The sequence below is a fragment of the Uloborus diversus genome, chromosome 7 (assembly GCF_026930045.1).
Source record: "Uloborus diversus isolate 005 chromosome 7, Udiv.v.3.1, whole genome shotgun sequence".
Classification (NCBI taxonomy): Eukaryota; Metazoa; Arthropoda; class Arachnida; order Araneae; family Uloboridae; genus Uloborus; species Uloborus diversus.
The window spans coordinates 23510349-23530889 of NC_072737.1; the positions used below are offsets into that span (position 1 = coordinate 23510349).

At 35.3% G+C, this 20541-nt stretch overlaps 1 protein-coding gene across 1 annotated transcript in view; it reads left to right on the forward strand.

Annotated features, from left to right (window-relative positions):
• The window catches only part of LOC129226397 (degenerin mec-10-like), a gene marked incomplete at its 3' end in the record, with an annotated part of 44348 nt that overhangs the window by 2572 nt on the left and 21235 nt on the right, over nucleotides 1-20541 (forward strand). Inside the window, exons 2-5 of the mRNA XM_054860998.1 lie at nucleotides 4970-5277; nucleotides 9012-9081; nucleotides 14799-14923; nucleotides 18795-18916. Of these exons, the coding sequence (XP_054716973.1) occupies nucleotides 4985-5277; nucleotides 9012-9081; nucleotides 14799-14923; nucleotides 18795-18916 (610 nt within the window). The remainder of the gene's footprint in view (nucleotides 1-4969; nucleotides 5278-9011; nucleotides 9082-14798; nucleotides 14924-18794; nucleotides 18917-20541) is intronic.

The window sequence follows — 20541 nt, forward strand, 5'->3', positions numbered from 1 at the left end:
ATGAAAGCTATCTACCGGAGTTCAGGGTTAATCCACTGGAGTTTGGGTTGAACATTCAACTATCAAAATGTCACCAGACATGCAATTGCTTCGTTTAAATGTAGAAACACTTTTAACCCGTCAGACCTTGACGAACGATTTTCAAGTACTGACATAATAACTAAGACTAAATTATGTTATTTAATTAATCAGTCAATGAATTGATTTTGAAAAAATGGCTCATAATAACATTTTAGTTGCATTCCAGTTTAACATTTGAAGTGTATTTCAAAAAATATTTTTTTACAAAAAATGATTTTACTCTCTTTTTTCATGATTTTCAGTGTCAAAGGGGCGCTGCTAGATATTATTGAAAATTCAATAAAAATGTTTTGAGGTTTCGGTAGCTTATTGCGCAACTTTTGCGTGCTATCCAAAAATGAATTTCGAAAAAAAAAAATTTTTTTTTGGCCTTTTTCGGCCCACCCTACTGCGCACGTCCCTTTAACTTGATAATCATAAAATTTTAAGAAACATCAGGTCAAATGAGAACGAAAATTCGAATTTCAGGACAAAATTTGGACATTTTCAGGATCAAGACAAGATTTTAAAATCAGAACACTACTCCCGATAAAATGAGGATATCTGGGCACATTATATGTGTCCCCACATTATACATTTTATTATCCATCATCAGTTAACATCTTCAATCTTTCCCATATTTTCTTGGCATGGCTTTGTCTTCCAGGTTTTATATTATATTCCTGAAGGGGGACTGTGTTCTATGTATACAAACCTATGCATTCGCGTAACACTTTTCAGAAGCGCAAAAGACTTATCTGCAGCTGAGTTCAAATGAGATATTGCGCTTTAACGTTTTACGCCTCCATATACTTCAGTGGTGCCAACCTTTTTTCACCCGCGGGCCGCACCTATATTGAAATGATAATAAATAAGTAATTTTATAAAACTTGAAACGTGTGTGACAGTTAAGGATTTCAGTTGTCACACACGTTTCAAGTTTTATGAAACTAATAATGAATTATATTAAAAAAAAGGAGCTGATGTGTGCATCACATGACTTCCTTTTACTTAAATTTAGAGATCATAGTGACTCGGAGTGAGCAAAAAAAACTTTAAATACTTTCATTCCAAGTCTGTTGTGAACCGAAGCAAAGAAAACGTTTTATATAGATAAATTTTCCCAATATTGGCAGTTTTAACTCTCTAAATATGACCAAATTGAAACCAGATTTAAAAAAAAAACCCGCCAAATTTGTCACCAAGTAGGCGAAAAAACTTGGCGACCAAAAGCTTGGCGATATTTTGCCAAGTGTTTGCCAAATTATAGCACCGCTTAAGTTCACATTGAAATTAACAATGATTTTACCCCAAAAAAGGTGTAAAAGACCCCCTTTGAAACATCCGAATGCAACCAAAAGAGAAAGGGCACAACTAGACTCCACTTGGAGTCTATGTGCCAAATTTCAACTTTCTTGAACACACCGTTCTTGAGTTATGCGAGATACATACGCACATACGCACATACGCACATACATACGGACGTCACGAGAAAACTCGTTGTAATTAACTAAGGGATCGTCAAAATGGATTATTCAGGTGTCTGTACGTTCTTACGCATGTATCCACGTGTTGTCGGGTTGCAAAAAAAAAAAAAATCAATCTTCATTCGGGGGCGAGCAAAATGGAAATTAAGGCCGATTTTTGAGTGAAATTTTTTTCGCGAATACAATACTTCCTTCTTTGCAAAAGGAAGTAAAAAACTGAGAATAATTACATTAAACATGCTTGTTTTTTAAGAGTATGAAAAGTAAATAATATTGAACAATAATTGATTTTTTGATGCTGAGCAAATGAAAAAAATAACTTTGAAAAGAAAAAAATAGTGTAAAAATGTCACACACATACGGTGGAACCGCCCTTTAAAGCTTGCATTATTATTTGTTCTGGTGAAGTCATTCTTAGGGATTGCCCGTCCTACACCTTCCTATCAATTACATAATCAATGTGACCTTCTCACTGAAACTGAAATGTTAATCGTTTTTTGAGAAGCTCGGCAGAAAGTAAACAAAATGACTTCTTAACATGCTAAGTGTGACGACCTTGTTTTTGTTCGAAACCGTCATCTCTCACAAACACGAAAATTTGATGTTCTTCTCTATTGCTCCGATCAATATCGTTTCAGATTTGTTTGAAGAAGGCAAGACACACTGGACTCTAAGGGAGGTGATTCAAGACTTCCACTTTAAAATTTTCGCAAAAGTTCCTTTGTTGCATTGGCTGTGTGTGGTCCTGGTTAACTTTCACGTGCAGTCATCCTGTTGCACAACAACGCTAGACCACCGACATACAATGCAATAAAGGAAGTTTTGCTAAACTTTAAGTGGAAGTCTTGAATCACCTCCCTTATAGTCCAGATCTATTCCCGTGTGATCCAACATCTTTGGGAAACTCAAGAAGGCACTTCGGGGACGACGATTTCATTCGGACGATGAAGTAAAGGAGCACGTGCGTAATCGTAATTGGTTCCAGCAGCAGCCAGAGGACTTTTATGAGCATGGAATTATGCGACTAATTTTCCAGTGGGAAAAGTGTTTAAACAATGTCGGTTAATATTTTTGAGGAATGTCGGATGAAACATTTTTTACATCCTCTGACTCGTTATTTTTGACTGACCCTGATAGTTACGCAAGCCGTAATTTTCGCGAAAACAAATACGATAACTATAGCCTCGCGAAAATAAGTGCTTTTACAATGTATTGTTTCCGCAATATATATATATATATATATATATATATATATATATATATATATATATATATATATATATATATATATATATATATATATATATATATATATATATATATATATTTGGACTTTACCATGCTTGGAGTCACATGATTGTTTTTAAACCTTTAGATAGTTCGTACACTTACCTCATCACTGGTTAAGCTTCCGAGTTTGCTATATATTACCTTTATTATAATCTTACTAATATTATATATGCGAAAGTTTGTCTGTATGGATGTATGGATGTATGGATGTTTGTTACTCTTTCACGCAAAAACTACTGAACGGATTTTGATGAAACTTTACAATAATATAGCTTATGCATCAGAATAACACATAGGGTAGTTTTCGTCCCGTTATGGGGGGCAAAACCCCCTTAGGGGGGCAATAAAACACAATTTTGAAAAAATTCTCTAATATTGGGATGAAAAAATACTTGCACATATTTACATTATATGTCCATCGAAAGCTCTGATTTTTTTGCTGAAATTGGCACCTGTTTGAAATTTCTAAGTAGAATAAAAAACGAGTTATGAGCTTTTTAGATCCATGTTCGAAGGCTTTCCTAAACTCAATACAGTATTTAGTGTATCATCTCAACTCCCTGTCGATAGCGACCATTGTTGTATTGTTGACTTTCTTTGCTTTTCGTGATTGTTCAAGGCTTTTCTCAAGTCAAATCTTGAAGTAAGATTTTTGTACAAGATTGGCAAATAATACATCATTTGTGTGTGTGGCTGATGATTTTTTATTTAAACGAAAATTTAATGTAATTAATGGTTTTTATTATTATTCATGCTGATTGAACACTTACTGATTATCCAATCAACCAGCAGATCGCCAAAATTTTTGCAGAAAGATTTCCGTAGCTGATGCATTTTGCAGTTTTTTCAACGTTGCTGTTTTTGAAGCCGAAGACTACGTCATAATGTTTCTCAGCTTTCACCATGTAAACAAAATATCGCCAATCAAAGAATTTTCAAAAGACTTTTTTTACTGTGTTAATTAATCCAGCAACTAAATTAGGCAAATCCATAAACAGCACAAAAACTTCCATTAATTTTCCTTTTTGCACAATTTCAAACAATCACCAAATTTTATTACTTATTTTGGTAACATTTCGGATGAAACTTTTTAGCGCCATTTTATGGTGACCAAAAATATCTCAGCATCTGGCGACGATATCTCTGTAACGAAAATTAATATCATAACGTTTTACAAAGTAAGGAAAGAATGGAAGAGCATCATCGAAGGTACCCCAAAACGACTTTCGCAAAATCGGTAAAATCGCACCAAGAGCCCACAATGATTGAAATTTCCCGAAATAACTAAAGCAAGAATAAGGGGATTACGAGCACAGCTACTTTTTTTTAATCACTTCGTACTTCATTAGCCATACAGAGAAGGTTTTAGACTCCATGTTAAAAAAAAAGTATCAACAGATTAATCTTTTTAAACATGAGAAGATTAATTTCATGTTTTGTAAATTTGTATATGCTTAAATATAGTGCTTTCGTTTCTAAATCAATACTATTTTGTTTTTTATACTTATTGCTATTTTAGTTTTATGGGTAAGGAAGAAACTCGATTTTTAATCACGTCAAAAAGATGTGTTTTAAATTCTTTCACTTAAAACAGAAAACAAAAGCAAGTAACGATTTTTTTCTAATAATTATTACTGACCCAGGCAACGCCGGGTATTTTTGCTAGTAAGATTATAAAATGGTTACCTTAAGAAATAGGAGAGGCTACCCCCCCCCCCTTCCAAGTGGAAAGGCTCACAAGCCCCCTCTCCCCCCCCCTCAAGCAGTGATGTTCCCATCAATTTTTCTGAGGGTATACTCCCAGTAATCCATTACGCACAACATGTGTATGCGATCATATACACAATATGTCATAATATGAAAACTTTTGAAGCTTGAGGGGATATACACTATGCGTCTAAAAATGTTTGAGAGTATACGGCGTATATGGAGTATATGGCTATGGGAACACCACTGCCCTCAAGTACTACGAAACACCCGAGACCCCACCAAATAAGCTCAAAAAGTCTCTAAAATGCCACCAACCCCTCAAAATTTCAATGGCGCAGTCTCCAATTCGATCCTTCTCCTGCCCCTCATTGACGCCTCTACAAAAAGTCAAACAGTTTATTAATTCAATAATTCTGTTACAGATTGTCCATTAAAGAATGTCAAAACAGGTTCAATGGAAAAAGTTTTCACCAGACTGGAAAAATCAGAAAACACCAAACGACAGTGGTGTCGACAAAACTTCCAAACTTCAGAGGTGGAATCTTTCGAAAAAGAATAGATTGTTCCGAGTATTGTATGCCTTAGGTTCCATTGCGTACTTAATTGGCTGCCTCTACCAGACTTCATCCTTCTTAAACTTGTATTTTCAATACCCAACTACGATGGAGGTAAATGTCGTCCAAGAACCTGTACTCACATTTCCGGGAGTAACTGTGTGCAACGGAAACAGGTGAAAATTCCTTTCCAATTTCTTTTCTATATCCCCTCCCCCTTTTTTATGGCGCCTTTTCCTATCTTTCTTTTTTGGACCAATGTCAGTTGTGTGTCAGATTTCGAAAAGTTTATCCTAATATTTTCCAAATGTGGAAGTACTATTTCCAAATACTGTCTTTTTGAACTCCACGAGACTGATGGAAATTTTTTTTAAGGATCACCTAGCACAGAGAACCATCATTACTCCTAACACAGAACGTCAACAACCGGCTTGACCATCGATAGATGGCGCTACTCGCAAACTCCATGCCCCCAATTTGCACACAAGACCTAAAGGCATGGAAATTTTCTTTGTCCTGCCTGATTTAGAAATTACCAACAGTAAAAAATAAAGTGGGAGAAAAAAAAAAGGATGAAACTGAAATGAGCAATAAAAATTTATTTATTAATAAAATGAAAAACAAAACACGTTCTAACGCCAGCTAAATTTCTCAATGAAAATTATTTCACGTCAATACTGCGTATAATTTAAAACCCAGTGAACTCGTATCCAATTCTTTTCCATGTGTTGATGTGGTGGATACGAATCGACCAAAACAAATAATGTGTAATATTTCTTTTTTCCAATGCGCATTGATTTGTCTAACCGTACGGCGCGTTTCGGCCATACCAGCACGCGGCCGCAGCAGAACTAGTAGGATGAGTCATAAGTTTTGCAAGGCATTACTTCTGATTTTTTAAATAATGAACTGTTAACTAGCGTTTGAAGTACGAACCATCATGTTCTACCACTTTCTCTTCTTTCAGTCAGTTCTTCGATACCACTGCTTTAATGACAATTTATATGATTATTACTAGCTGCGTGCCCGGCGTTGCACGGGCTACCTAAAAAATGTAAGAGCAGTCCAGTTGATGCTTTTGTAGTACACTGACACTAGTTTCTAACGCGTTAAGGAATAAATAAATGCGCGTAAAGCAAGGTTTGCAAAACACCAGTAAAACATATTTTTGCCAAAACACCTCATCAACGTTAATAATCGTTATCAATGATACAAGTTATGAGTACATTTTCAGTCAGCACAAAAGGGGAAAATATATGCATTATCAACTATAATCTTTACTCACGTTAAACTGAATTACATCTGATAGACTATATCGGAAATATTTATGCACAATAACAATCCGCTTTTTACATAAAATAGTCTACTACCCGGCGTTGCCCGGGTGTTTATTAATGCAACATACCACTCAGATAAATATTTGGATGGATTCTATCCACATGGTCGTACAAGAGTTACATCAATCCGTTTTCCAGGTACAAACCCTCAAAGAACTCAAATAACTTGTAAATCACTCATTTACTTTACGACGTGCACGGTCCTCCTCGAAAATGAAAGTTATGTCATGTGACGCGTATTTAACAATCAGGCTTGAACAAAAAAAAAAAAAAAAACACAGCAAAATTTTGCTGCAGATTACGGCAAAATAATCGAAAAGTAAACAACTTAAACACCCTGATTACAGGAAAAGCCTCAAAACAAAAACAAGAATTTTACCTGTTCATATTCGAGAAAAAGAAATGGCAACAGATCTTTCATCTCAATGATTTTCTTCACGCTGTAAATTTTAATAAAAGCGTTCATCCGGAAAGTTGAGTTGAAGCACTGAATAATAATTTGAATGGAGGAAAGCCTTCGAAAAATAGGGATTTGATTTTGAAATCTAAGAGTCATAATTAAAAGTTTTTAATTGATATCTCCGCTAATTATTATCGGAGGATTATGTTAAATAGCCAAACATGAAGACGGGAAGATGACGAATCCATCGATACCTGGTTCGATGGTCAGTTCACTGTCGTTCGGGAGAAGAAGCTTGGACATAGATAGATAGATAGATAGATACTCAGATTTTATATGTATAAGATGCTGATAATCATAATTTGGTTACTTTGAATCAGTATTCAATCATATTTTGGGAAAAGCTTGCCTAAATACCACCTTTTTTACTGCTTCACGCACATGCACACATGTTAACTAAGCATCTGGAAAACCAAGGACGGATACACCCTTGTATCCGTCAAGGGATGGACGATGGGGACGATCGCCCCTTCCTTGGGAGACCTTGCATCGGCAATTTTTCCAAATTGAAGCTCTAAAACGCAAGAGTAGATCATCTTTGACGACACTATGGAAATGAGTGGGGCTCAAATCTCCTTCTCGGAAGCTTTTCGGAATTGAAGTTTCAAAAAGGGAATTTCAGACGATTCTTGATGATGTTAGGAAGAGGAGTTTGGAGGCCTTCTCCAGGGTATTTTGCAAAATTTAAGTCTTAAAGACGCACTTGTATGCATCTCATGTAGTATTAGCGGGAAAACCGGTTCCTTCCAATAATTTTTCCCTCCACAATACTTTCCTCTAATAATTTTTCGAAACTGAAATTCGAAAAAAGCGAAATTTTAGACGACCTTTGATCACGTTGAGTGGAGGGTGTTTAGAAACGTTCCCCCAGAATTATTATTGAAGTCCTAAAACACAGTTTTAGAATACATCTTTCAACGGAAAATCAAAGGAATAGGTTCGGGGACCTCCTTGGATAGATCTCTATATTTTAGTTGTGTTAGGTAAAAATTTTTTGAAAGTCCCCGCCCCCGAGCATATGTAAACTAGATACGTAGTAATAGAGCTAATTTAAAAATTCAACCGCGCCGTCCTTGAACAATTTCTGGATTTGCACTTGTTGAAAACTCACATTTGTCAAACACTACTGCAAAACTTATGACCCATCATATTAAAGGGAAAGATAGAGAGAAACAGTCTCATATACCGATTAATGCACATTTTCAAATTTGGCTCCAAATACCTCCCATAAAATATGCTCATTCAATGACACTCCTTTCTAAAATACATTAATGGATATTTTTTATCAGATCTTATACAGCAAGCCACACTCTGTTATAATTTGATGAATCACATATTGTTTATAAATCCTGTAGGGTAAAAAAAATTTTATCTCATTAATGAAGAACAGGTAAGCAATATTTCACATATTATCTTACTGACTCGTGTATAGAAGGTGCCATTGAAATCGTTCGTTATACAGGATGCAGCAAAAATAACGGGCGAGTTTCAATTAAAAGTTGTTTTGAATTGATGGGGTTTTGTCAGAAATATGTAATATATATAGTCAGTCCTCCTCAGCATTGTTGGCATTCGTCTTTGGAAGAGTCCACTTCAAAGCAGGTTGAAAACACGAGAAGCAAGGGTTGCTATAATGAAGCGGCAGCGAAACAAGATTTTTCGTTCGTAAAATTTAGGAAATAAATTTCAACTGAAACTCAAGTCAAACTCCCGGTTAGTGCACATTGTGGAAGGCTTTATTATCGCGTATACTGCCCTCCCCATTTCCTACCAATTCTCCTACAATGCTGAGGTGGACTATAATACGTTTGGTGGAAAAATACGTAAGAAGCAACTTTAAGAAAATATTATAAGATGAGAAAAAGAACATATAGATCGCAAAAATTCGTAACTGTCAAGACACTTGAAGATTTCGTTAGCTTTGGAAAAGTAGATGACTTTTTTCTATTACGTCTGATTTTCCAAATTCAAAATTTTGTATCTAATTTTGTGAGTATAGTTGTTAATGAACACAAGTACAACGAAAATAACTACAAAGAACAGAAAATGTTTAGTACAGTTTTAAGTTTTTTGGTCAGTTATGGTTGTAAATGTGCAAATTTGAATTTTTCAGAGTTCGTCACAAAGAGTGGTGCAAACTCGATTCAGAAATTTGTAAGCCAAGGGAAAACGAGAATTATGAGGCGAGTATTTTTTTCTTTTCCTAATTGCACTTATGGCCTCTTTATTCTCTGTTCATTTTGCACTACGTTTAGTAAATTCGTTGATGATACGAATAAGGAATGAGATTCAAAATGAGTGACACATTTTAGTGCATAATTTAACGTTTGTTTGTGTTAAATAAAATAAGTATACATTAAAAACTTTTTGTTCGGTCTTTCTTTTTTTGGGGGGGGGGGAGGGGGGATTTTTTCTGTGCTGTATACGAGAATTTCAATCAAATTAAAGCATAATTGACGAAGTTCAAAGTTCTGAACAAAACGAGGCAGTATCTTCCCCCCAATCGACGAAAACGATTTTGAACTTACTACATGAGAGTTTGCGTTTTGACAGACTGCGAAGGATAATGGTTATACGTTTTGAAAAGTTTTGTATATGTAGGGGAATGTGGGGCAAAGTGAAATGGGGAAATATTGACTCTGCTTTTAGCGCCACCTATCCAGTATTATTTTAACTATGTTACTATGTAGTACTATGTGTAGTCGATTCCAGTCAAGGAAAAATTACTTTTGAAAATCAAAGAATATGATAACACAAGCAATTTTCAAAAATTGATACTCATCTTGTAACATTTTGTTGTAGGTCAAAAATTATTCTTGATATTATTAAATGATACAGTTCTTGTTATTAATATTTGAATTATTAATTAAGATCTACAAATAGTCAGATCACTATTCATTTATTTAGTATTAAGCTTATTTGTATTTTAAATGCTTTATTCAGTTAGTCAAGTGCATGCGGGACAAAGTGAAATAGTTCATTTCAATTACTTATTCAGTATTTATCAAATTAATTGCATGTTAATTTATTAATTAGTTCATTTGCATTCCTTCGTTCAATAGTTCCCTTATTTATTCATTCATGCATTTATTTTCTTATTGATTCACTCTCTTATTCACTCATTTATTTTTTCTCATACATTAATTTATTTATGTATTCATTTATTGTTTCATTTTCTTTTCTATTATTCATAGATTCTTTTATTTACTTATTTATTTTATCAAAAATATCTTTAATGATCGAATAGAAAGAAAATCAATAGAAAATTAGTTCATTTTTCACATTGCCCCAAGGAAAAAAAGTGAAAATTTTCCATCTTATTTTGGAGGTACAAACTTATTACCAAAAAAGAAAAATAATGTTTTAATGCAAGTTTTATTCTAAAATACATTATCCTTTCTTTATGTACCGTAATTTTCAGAACAAATTTTCAATTTGTTCATTTTGAAAAAAGTAAGTTATCCCTACCATTACACTTTGCCCCACATTCCCCAACATATGCAAACAAAATATTTCAAAATGCTATCAGGTGTACAGGTGAATTTTCTAAATCAGATTCTAAATGATTGGTCGAGATTCCAAGTTGCTGCCAATCCTCGTGTCTTGGTTTTGTTTTGAAAAAGCGATTAAAAGCCATTCCGCAAGGTTTTGAGTTGTTTTCTTTGTGGGACTTTTTTATGTGATCCTTACTCGCTGCATTATAAAAAAAAAACTTTAATTGTTGCGAAACCTCTTTTTTTTTTTGAGCAATCACATTGCTTATTGTTCTCACTTGACTGTTTTTGGCGTTCCTATGATTTTAATTTCCCCCTGCCTCCCTCTGCAGCACCACCGTCGATCGGCCCGTAAAGATGCTGCTCCTCTAGCGAAACCCGTCTCCAGGTTGCGTCCATATCCTGAATACATACACACCTACACACACACACGCACACATATATACATACACTTTCACACACACTCATACCAACACACTCTTGCCTGCACACAGACACAAACACACACGCCTACGCACATATACATACACACACGCCTACACACACACACACACATATGCACACACACACATACCCACACACACATATAAACACACGCCTACACACATACATACACACACATATGCACACACACACATACATATACACACACACACACACACTCGTGATTGCGAAAAACATAATTTGAATACAAGATGTCAAAATTCAAATTATTATTATTATTTTTTTTTTTTTGTTTTCTTTTTTTTTTTTTTGAGTCTGGTAAAATTTTGTGTGATTTGTTTTATGAGTTTTCTTTGACACGATCCTTATCCACAGCACCAAAACAGGTTTGAGTCTGATTAGTCTTTTAATAGTTCATATTTTGCAAGCTAAGGTGAGAGCGCAAAAATTTTTAGGATCTGACAAGTTGGTAATGCAATTTTCCAACGCAATGCTTCGCAGTGAATAAAAATGCAGCATAATTAATCATTCTCAACGCTTTTAGCGTTCAATTTATCGAAAACAAACCACACTTATTTTTCATCTGCTGCATGATGTAATATTAACATCAGATAATCTCGGTCTCTGTCTGTAACAACTAAATTTATTTTAGGTTTGAATGAAATAACATGTTAAAATTTTTATGTCTAATTTTTTGGTTTGACCGCTAATATTTTAAATGCTGACAACAACGAATTTTTAGCAAAGCTGTAGTAGTCAGAAGGCAGTTTAAATAGGTTCACCCCTCCCTCTCCCCCAAAAAGAGTTCTGTGCGAAAATTGCTGCATTTCTTTTTTTTTTGAGCAATCACGATTGCTTATGGCTTTCATTTGACTATTTTTGGCGTGCTATCATTTTATTTCCCACCGGTACCGACCTCTGCCAGCACCACCCGTCGGCCGGCCTCACGATGCTGCTCCTGTAGCGAAAACGTCTCCAGGTTCGTCCATATCATTAACACACACATACCCCTACACACATACACACACGCATACATGCAGACAGACACCTACACATACACACAAATACACACAACTACCCATACAGATACAAACACATATGCTTACACACACACACACACATACCCCGCCCCCACGCACACAAACACTCATACACACAACTACCCACACTCATGCCTGCACACAGACACAGACACACATACCCCCCCCCCCCCAACACACAAACACACACGCCTACACACACACACTCGTGATTGCGAAAAACATAATTTGAATTCAAGATGACAAAATTCAAATTAATTTAATTTTTTTTCTTTTTTAAATTTGAGCAATCAATATTGCTTACAGATTGCATTTTATTGGCTTTGGGATTGTTAAATAGCGAGCCACATGGTCCATTACTTTATGTGACAAGTGAACCTTAGATAAATACGATGTCGTATTGCTTACCTGAGGTTCTTTAAAACAGTAGTTCGGAATTATTATTCACTAGTGGTACCCGCACGGCTTTGCCCGTAATAGAAGAATTAAAAGGTTTTTTGGTTCGCCTGTATATTTACAAATAATGTATGGTGAATTTCCTCGCCAATTGGCTTGTGTCCATGTTACGGTTCCACGTCATGATAATTTCGTAATTTACTCGTTCATCTTATGATAATTTTGTTCTTAAAATTGGAATAGAAAAAGAACCACGTCGAATTTTCAAAAAATCGCTTCGAGGTGCACACCCCCATGCTACAGACTAACTTTGTGCCAAATTTCATGAAAATTGGCCGAACGGTTTAGGCACTATGCGCGTCACAGAGATCCAGACATCCTACAGACATCCTCCGGACATCCAGAGAGACTTTCAGCTTTATTATTTGTAAAGATTAATCCTTATCAAACTTGAAAATTTCTTACGCCTCCCCCCTCCCCCTATCCAGTTCTAAACTAGTCGCTACATTTAGGTCGAACTTTAAGCAATCGCAAAAAAAAGATTTTGTCTTTAGATTTGATATTATGTTGAAATTGCCTTTGTTGAAACCAATTTCAATGTTTTTTTTTAAATTATAATGTAAGTTTTGTCAAAATATTAGTTACGAATTCGAACTGTCCCGTTCTTCCACTAAATACGTGTAATAATCTAAAAGGAAATTTGGATTTTTAATAATAGCCGCCTGCGTCGAATTGGTGTACAACTCTGTTCCCCCGATGATGTACCGAAACCTCCAAAGTACAGCGCCTTCGACGCTGTACTACTGGAGAGAAAACGCGACCCCGAAAAATCGAAGATTTTAATCAATACCTCCACTAAATAAAGTTGAATGAAGATGCAAGTTGACTAATCATGGTACCCGAAAACTTACAAATCTTTCGATACTTGATTCAAACCTCAAATCGCTACCGTATTCAAGAATTAGAATGGCAAATTTACATACATACATACATACAGACAGGTGTTGCCATTTCACGTTAAAGAAGTCGAATTTTAATGTAGTAGATTCAAATAATATTTGAATATTTAAATATAATTCAAATAATATTTAAATTTTTAATAATAGTTTAAATAACATTTGGCTCTAAAAATGCAATGCCTCTCTATTAATAAAGAATGTTTTCAAAATAATACAACAAAATAGGTAATTTTCTCTTTACTTCCTAGTGAAACATGGACTGTTTAAAATTTCTATCCGTTAATATCTTATCCGTGGTTGGAGATGTCTCGCCTTTGTACAGAACGAAAGATAATAATTTTCTTCTGTGCAATACGCAATAATTGTGTGTAATACGAAAAACGGGCGAAAAAGAAAAAAAAACTTTTTAATTTTCAAAATTAATTTGAAAATTCTGAAATTTCGAATTCAAATTAAGTTTTTCGCAATCACGAGTTGCGACAGAACCCTGCTCGTTGGGGGTTACTGTTTCTAGAAACGGCTCATGTCCTCCCAAGCCTGCCCCTCCTCCTGGGCGGTTATGTGTGTATAGTTGTGTGTGTAGCAGCGCGTGCGTGCACGTGTAGGCTTGTGTGTGTGTGTAGACCTGTGTGCATGCACGTAGGCGTGTGTGTATGTGTGTAAAGGCTTGTGTATGAGCGTGTGCGTGTGTGTGTGTGTGTATGAGCGTGCCTGTGTGTAGGACATGGACGCCACCGACCAGGAGAAAAGGATTCCAGGAGGCAGAGCTCGGAGCCGGGCCTGCAGGGACCGGTGGGCGGTGGTGCTGGTGTCCCTGATCCAAGCTGAAAAAGGAACCACAACATCAAGGACGGTCAAGTGAGAACAATAAACAATCGGGATTGCTCAAAAAAATTTAATTTGAATTTTGACATCTTGAATTCAAATTATGTTTTTCGCAATCACGAGTGTGTGTATGCAGGCGTGTGTATTTGTGTGTGGGGGGTATGTGTGTTTGTGTGTAGGGGGTATGTGTATGTGTGTGTAGGCATGTGTGTTTGTCTGTGTGCTGGCATAAGTGTGTGGGTAGTTGTGTGTATGAATGTGTGTGGGGGGGGGGGTATGTGTATGGGGGTGTGTAGGCATATGTGTTTGCATCTGTGTGCAGGCATGAATGTGTGGGTAGTTGTGTGTATGTGTATGTTTTTGTGTGTGTGTATGTGTAGGTGTCTGTATGTATGCGTGGGTGTATGTGTATGTGTTTGTGTAGGTGTATGTGTGTGTATGTGTGTGCGTGCGTGTGTGTGTAGCTGCGTATGTATGCGCGTGTGTGTAGGACATGGATGCAACCTGGAGACGGCTTTCGCTATAGGAGCAGCATCGTGAGGACCCGGTCGACGGTGATGGTGCGGAGGGTGCTGATAAATAAAATGATAGCACATCAAAACAGTCAAATGAAAGCAATGAGCAATCGTGATTGCTCAAAAAAAAAAAAAAGGAGCTGCCCCTTTCTTGCACCGAGATCATCCATAGTTCTGTAATATTTTAAATGCTAACTCATGAATTTACTTTGTTCTTTATTAATCAGAACTACATTACAAGGCTGCAGGACACCTATAAATACCTGAACAGATCAATAAGAATATTTTTGGGCACTCGAAAAGAGAGCTTCATACGCTCCTGTTCTTTTGAAGATTCCACCTGCGATGGACTGTAAGTATTGATTTGATCCGCTGTTTATTGATGGTGTTGCATTTTCTTATTATTTAATACAGTACAGCATTGTTATCCGGACGAACTGACACCGAAGGCAATCCAGATTTTAAAATAATCCGGGTATAAGCAAGACACATTCTTAAATAAGCACTCATCATTACTACAGCAAACGAGCTGATGTGTGCATCACATGGCTTCCTTTTACTCAAATTTAATGTCATTTTCTCATTATTGGCAGTTTTAATATGATTCAATTGTTTACTCTCTAAATATCACCAACAGTGGCTAATTTGAAACCAAATTAAAAAAAAAAAAATCGCCAAATTTGTCACTAAGTTGGCGACCAAAAGACTGGCGATATATCGCCAAGTGTTTGACAAATTATAACACCACTTGAGTTTATATCGAAATTAACAATGATTTCCGCCAAAAAGGGGCAAAAGACCCCTTTAGAAACACCTCAATGCAACCAAAAGGGGAGGTGCACAACTAGATCCCACTAGGAGTCTACGTACCAAATTTCAACTTTCTAGGACATACCGTTCTTGAGTTATGCGACATACATACACACATACATACGTACATACAGACGTCACGAGAAAACTCGTAGTAATTAACTCGGGAAACGTCAAAATGGATATTTCAGGCGTCTATACGTTCTTAGGTACATATTTATATGTGGTCGGGTCGAAAAAAAAAACTCAACAGTCATTTCGATGTGAGCAAAATGGAAATTAAGGCTGATTTTTGAGTGAATTTTTTTTTGCGAATACAATACTTCCTTTTTTGTAAAAGGAAGTAAAAACAATGCTTTGTTACAAAACTCATGCAGTCAAAAACCTGTCTATAACGGTATTGTTGGGGTTGGGACCTAAAAAAGATATTGTTATACACAAGTTATCGTTATAGGCAGTTCGATTATTTATGCTGACATTTTGCTGGGACCAAGGAAAATATCGTTATAGACAGATTTATTGTTATACACTGTAAAAAAAATCCGTAAAATTTACAGAAAAAAACTGTCAGCCAGGACGCCAGTTTTCTTCCGTTTATTTTACAGAAATCTTCCGTATTTTTATTATTTATTCAAGCTGATTTATTATTTTATGAAGATTAAAAAAAGAAACTATACTTTCATAAATCCATTTCAATATTTACTATACTACTACGAAATACATGTATACAAAGGTAAATTTCCGAATATGCCTCTGTAACAGATGACAAAAAAACATAATAATAAAATATTGATTAGGATGCAATGAAATGGAAGTTGCAAACGATTTAAGGCTTACTCGCTTTAAATAAATATAAGATCAAAAACTCGAGCACGAGAACCAAAATCCAAACACGCGGGCGAAATTTCGAAGATTCGAAGAAAAACAAAATATAACCGGTTACAGATTCAAAAAAACAGAGAAATCCTGTATTTTATTACGAACAGTTTTTTTCTGTAAAAAATACGGATAACTTCTTCAAAATTTACAGTTTTTTTTTTACAGTGTAGACAGTATTGTTATACATAGGTTTCACTGTAATACCGCTTCTCACAAATACTTTATCATTTATAGTTCAGCTGCAGTGCTGTCGGATTGACGCTCCAAAGTTCGTCATGCTGTTTGTTAGATTAGTACTAGATACTTTATTGTACGTTCTATAAAGGAATTGTACGTTTAATCAAATAAAATTGAATATTTGGCGAACTTATTAATCCGCTCTTGCAAAGATAATTAAAAATTATTATTTCGGCAAATGCAATTCTCTTTAACTTTACAAACTTTATACGGATAAATGGGGGCCGGATAAATGAGGTTCTATTGTAGATTGTTTTTTTGCCCTCGACTGATATTTGCATACTGTTGCTGCATAAAAATTAAAAGACCATAAAAGTTCTTATTTTCTAAACAATTACACTTCACATTAAAAATGAGATGTGTAGTTTTTAACGATATTATGATATTTTGGAAACGAAACTTTGCATTTGAGGACTAATTTATCGAAAGAGAACATATCCATTTTCCAAAAATGTGCAGGAAGTGAGAAGTTTTATCAAGGGAGTTTTATCAACTTCTCTGGGTACAGAATTGAGCACAAAAGCACAGCAAATCATGGCCCAGAGGAGACATCACCATCTTAATTTTAGATATGTGCCCTTTTAAACGAAAACCTGAATGTTGAATATTCCAATTTCATGAAAACTCTAATATTTCACCTTCTCATATTCTCTTATCGAAGTACATGAACCCAAAAGTAGTGGATTAAAATTTGAGGAATTTGGGCATGTGTTGCTTTGAATCTAAAAGTCTTCGTACTACAGATTCTTTCAGGATATGTCCCCTTTTGTTCAAAATAAAAAGTGCAGAGAACGGATTTGTTACCTTTTGATCAAAAAGCCACACTTTACCCTTAAATAAAATAGGATTTTCCTCGTTTGGACTTCTTAAGAGTAAGTGATTTGATAAAGGTCATATGAACGATTTAGAAAATGTCATAAAATGAATTTTTGTTAAAAGTGGATATGTTTTCTTTTGATAAATTACTCCTCATTTAATATTACTACCCGTAACATTTTAATTTAAACATACACAAGGTAGTTAAAATTAAAGTGATAGTATTCAGAGGCTGACAGCTACGGTTCTGCTAAAGGGATTTGGATGAAATTTCATAGCTACGACATAACGTTGATGTTTTTATAAGCGTCCATGGTACAAAATTGCAGAAAAACTGTGTGGAACGTGTTGCTGCTACGTAGCATCAAACATTTTAGTCTTGCTCAGAAGGTAGCTTTAAAGTATGGTGTACCAGCCAGCAGAGCTCCCGACATTTATTCTTATGCTAGAAAATCGTTCGTCAAGATATGACGGGTGAAAATTGCTTCTACATTTGGACGAAGCCATCGCCTGTTGATGATATTTTGATAGTTGAAATTTTAACCCTAACTAAAGTGGATTAGCCCCAAACTCAAGTAGATAGCGTTCGTTGCTGACTCCTTTTTCGTTTCTTCATTTCCCTGAAATGGTACAGTCGTACCAGTAAAACAGTTCAGTTACCGGATCGAGTTCAGCATTGTCACAATAAAGCCTTTCCCTGCGTGTTAAACATTACCAAAACATGTTATCAAATTATCATGCCATGGCGCCAGTTTCATTGTTGACGACGCCAGGAATGTTACTCGATCATTGTCTATTATCTATGTGAGGATACTTTCCAAAATCATCAGCATTAAAACAATAGTATGAATGCAGTAAGAAAAAAAAAGAAAGCAAGGAAACAATGCTCTATTTAAGAATACTGTTTAAAAGAGAATGAAAATAATTTCAGGTTTGAAATAAATTTTTAAAAATGTTAAAGCATTTTAATCTTTTACAAAATGAAATATGATACGATAATGTTTTTCATAACAAATCTGTACAAAGGATAGTTATAGATTTATTGCTGCTTAGAATATGTGCGTAGGTAAGTTCAAATTTATGTTTTCTCTCACTTTTGTCACGAAGTTGCCTAACTTTTATCATAACGAAGCTTTTACGTGATATAAGGCCCCTATATATACGAGCCGACGCATCAGCTTAAGATTAGCCATTTTGGATCGGAGCGCGTGTTTGAGTGGCTATCTTTCTGGTGAGTTATCGCTTTGGTGATTGTTCACTGTCAGCATAATTAGCGGCACGTGAATTGATTATAAGATAAAATATTATTTTCGGAAAATCTGGCGAAATCCGAAACTTTGCTGTAGTAACCCTAACAGGGCAACAATGAAAAATCCGATCCAAAATGGCTAAACTTAAGCTGATGCATCGGCCTGTCTATATAGCGGCTCTAACGTGATACAATAAATAGACTAATTTCTGTTGCAATTTCTCACTTTCAGCATCGGAAGCTACTTCAATTACGAATACACAAATTGCTTCACCATCAACGCAAAATGGGCAAATGATTCAGTCAAACTCTTCAATGCCAGCATGTTCAGACCTCGAAGTGGCCGATCTTCAGGTAAGATTTGTTCTAAGTTCAATTATCTCTTATATAATTAAAAACTGAGCGTATCTATAAGCTTCTTCTCCCGAACGACAGTGAACTGACCATCGAACCAGGTATCGATGGATTCGTAATCTTCCCGTCTTCATGTTTGGCTATTTAACATAATCCTCCGATAATAATTAGCGGAGATATCAATTCGCAACTCCAACGAACTATAGGGGGCACTGAAGTCACTGTCTAATGGCGGACTTAAAAACTAAAACTGACGCACATGGTAACGAAGAAAATGCTAAAAGTGTTGTGATTTTTGTTCGCACATATGATTTTTTCGCTTTATTCCTTTTAAATTAATTTTCAAAGTCTTATGGATATTCTGGCCCACGTAGAAAGAAATGAGAATTCAAGAAGCATTACTAAACGTCAAAGATTAATGCAAACTACGTAGTTCGTAGTTCTAAGCAGCTATTTCCACGATGTTGAATTCGATATTTATCAATTCTTGATAAAACTAAATAATAATTGTGGCCTAACAAGAACAACAATTAATGCTAGAAAATTCAATATGACATTACAAATTGTTATCGAAAGAAGATGATACTTTTTTGCCTTGCTTGGCTAGCGCTTATTGAAATGTCAGTAATCCAACGTTATTAAGCACAAAACTTGCAAATGATTGCAGACACGTGTTTCGGTGTTACAAGGAACACCTTTTTCAATGCAAAGAAGTGTGAGCTTTTGGATGAAAAGTCATCCGAGAAAAGCAACACGGTGGAACAGGAGGTAGTATAAATATCAAAAAATAGAAATTAAACAAAACAAAAAAGATAAAATGACACATGGAGACAAAATTTATTATATAATTCCATCAGGAAAAAACCGTTAAGTAATAAATTTTAAAAGAAAACCCATAAACAATGCAAAAAGTCCAAAAATGAAACCACTCTGAATAAATTAGCAATAAATTTACCAGCGGGAAAAACTATGTATGGAAGCAATGTATCAAATGGAGAAATGCAGAAAAAACAGAGTGAAGGATAAACATATTGGAATTAGTTAATCACAAAACGAAATAAGAAAGCAAAAAATGAAAAAATAAAAGTAAGAAATGTACGACGTTTACATAAAAATAATGGAAAATCTAAACCAATTTTAACAAAGGAGTCCACACAGAGGAAAAATGGGGAATTGCAGTAAGATCGTTAACTAAATTAGAACGGTTCCTCAGGATGTGAAAAGATTCCCAAAAATCAAGATCCAACGAATTGGGGCATTTTTGGATAATTTGATAAGAGTTAAAATCAAAAGAGTGATTCGATTCCCAACAGTGTTGAGCAATACTGGATTTATTCAGCTGTTGTTTTCTCACATAGCTTTGATGTTCTTTTAACCGAAATTTCGGTTAAAAGAACATCAAAGCTATGTGAGAAAACAACAGCTGAATAAATCCAGTATTGCTCAACACTGTTGGGAATCGAATCACTCTTTTGATTTTAACTCTTATCAAATTATCCAAAAATGCCCCAATTCGTTGGATCTTGATTTTTGGGAATCTTTTCACATCCTGAGGAACCGTTCTAATTTAGTTAACGATCTTACTGCAATTCCCTATTTTTCCTCTGTGTGGACTCCTTTGTTAA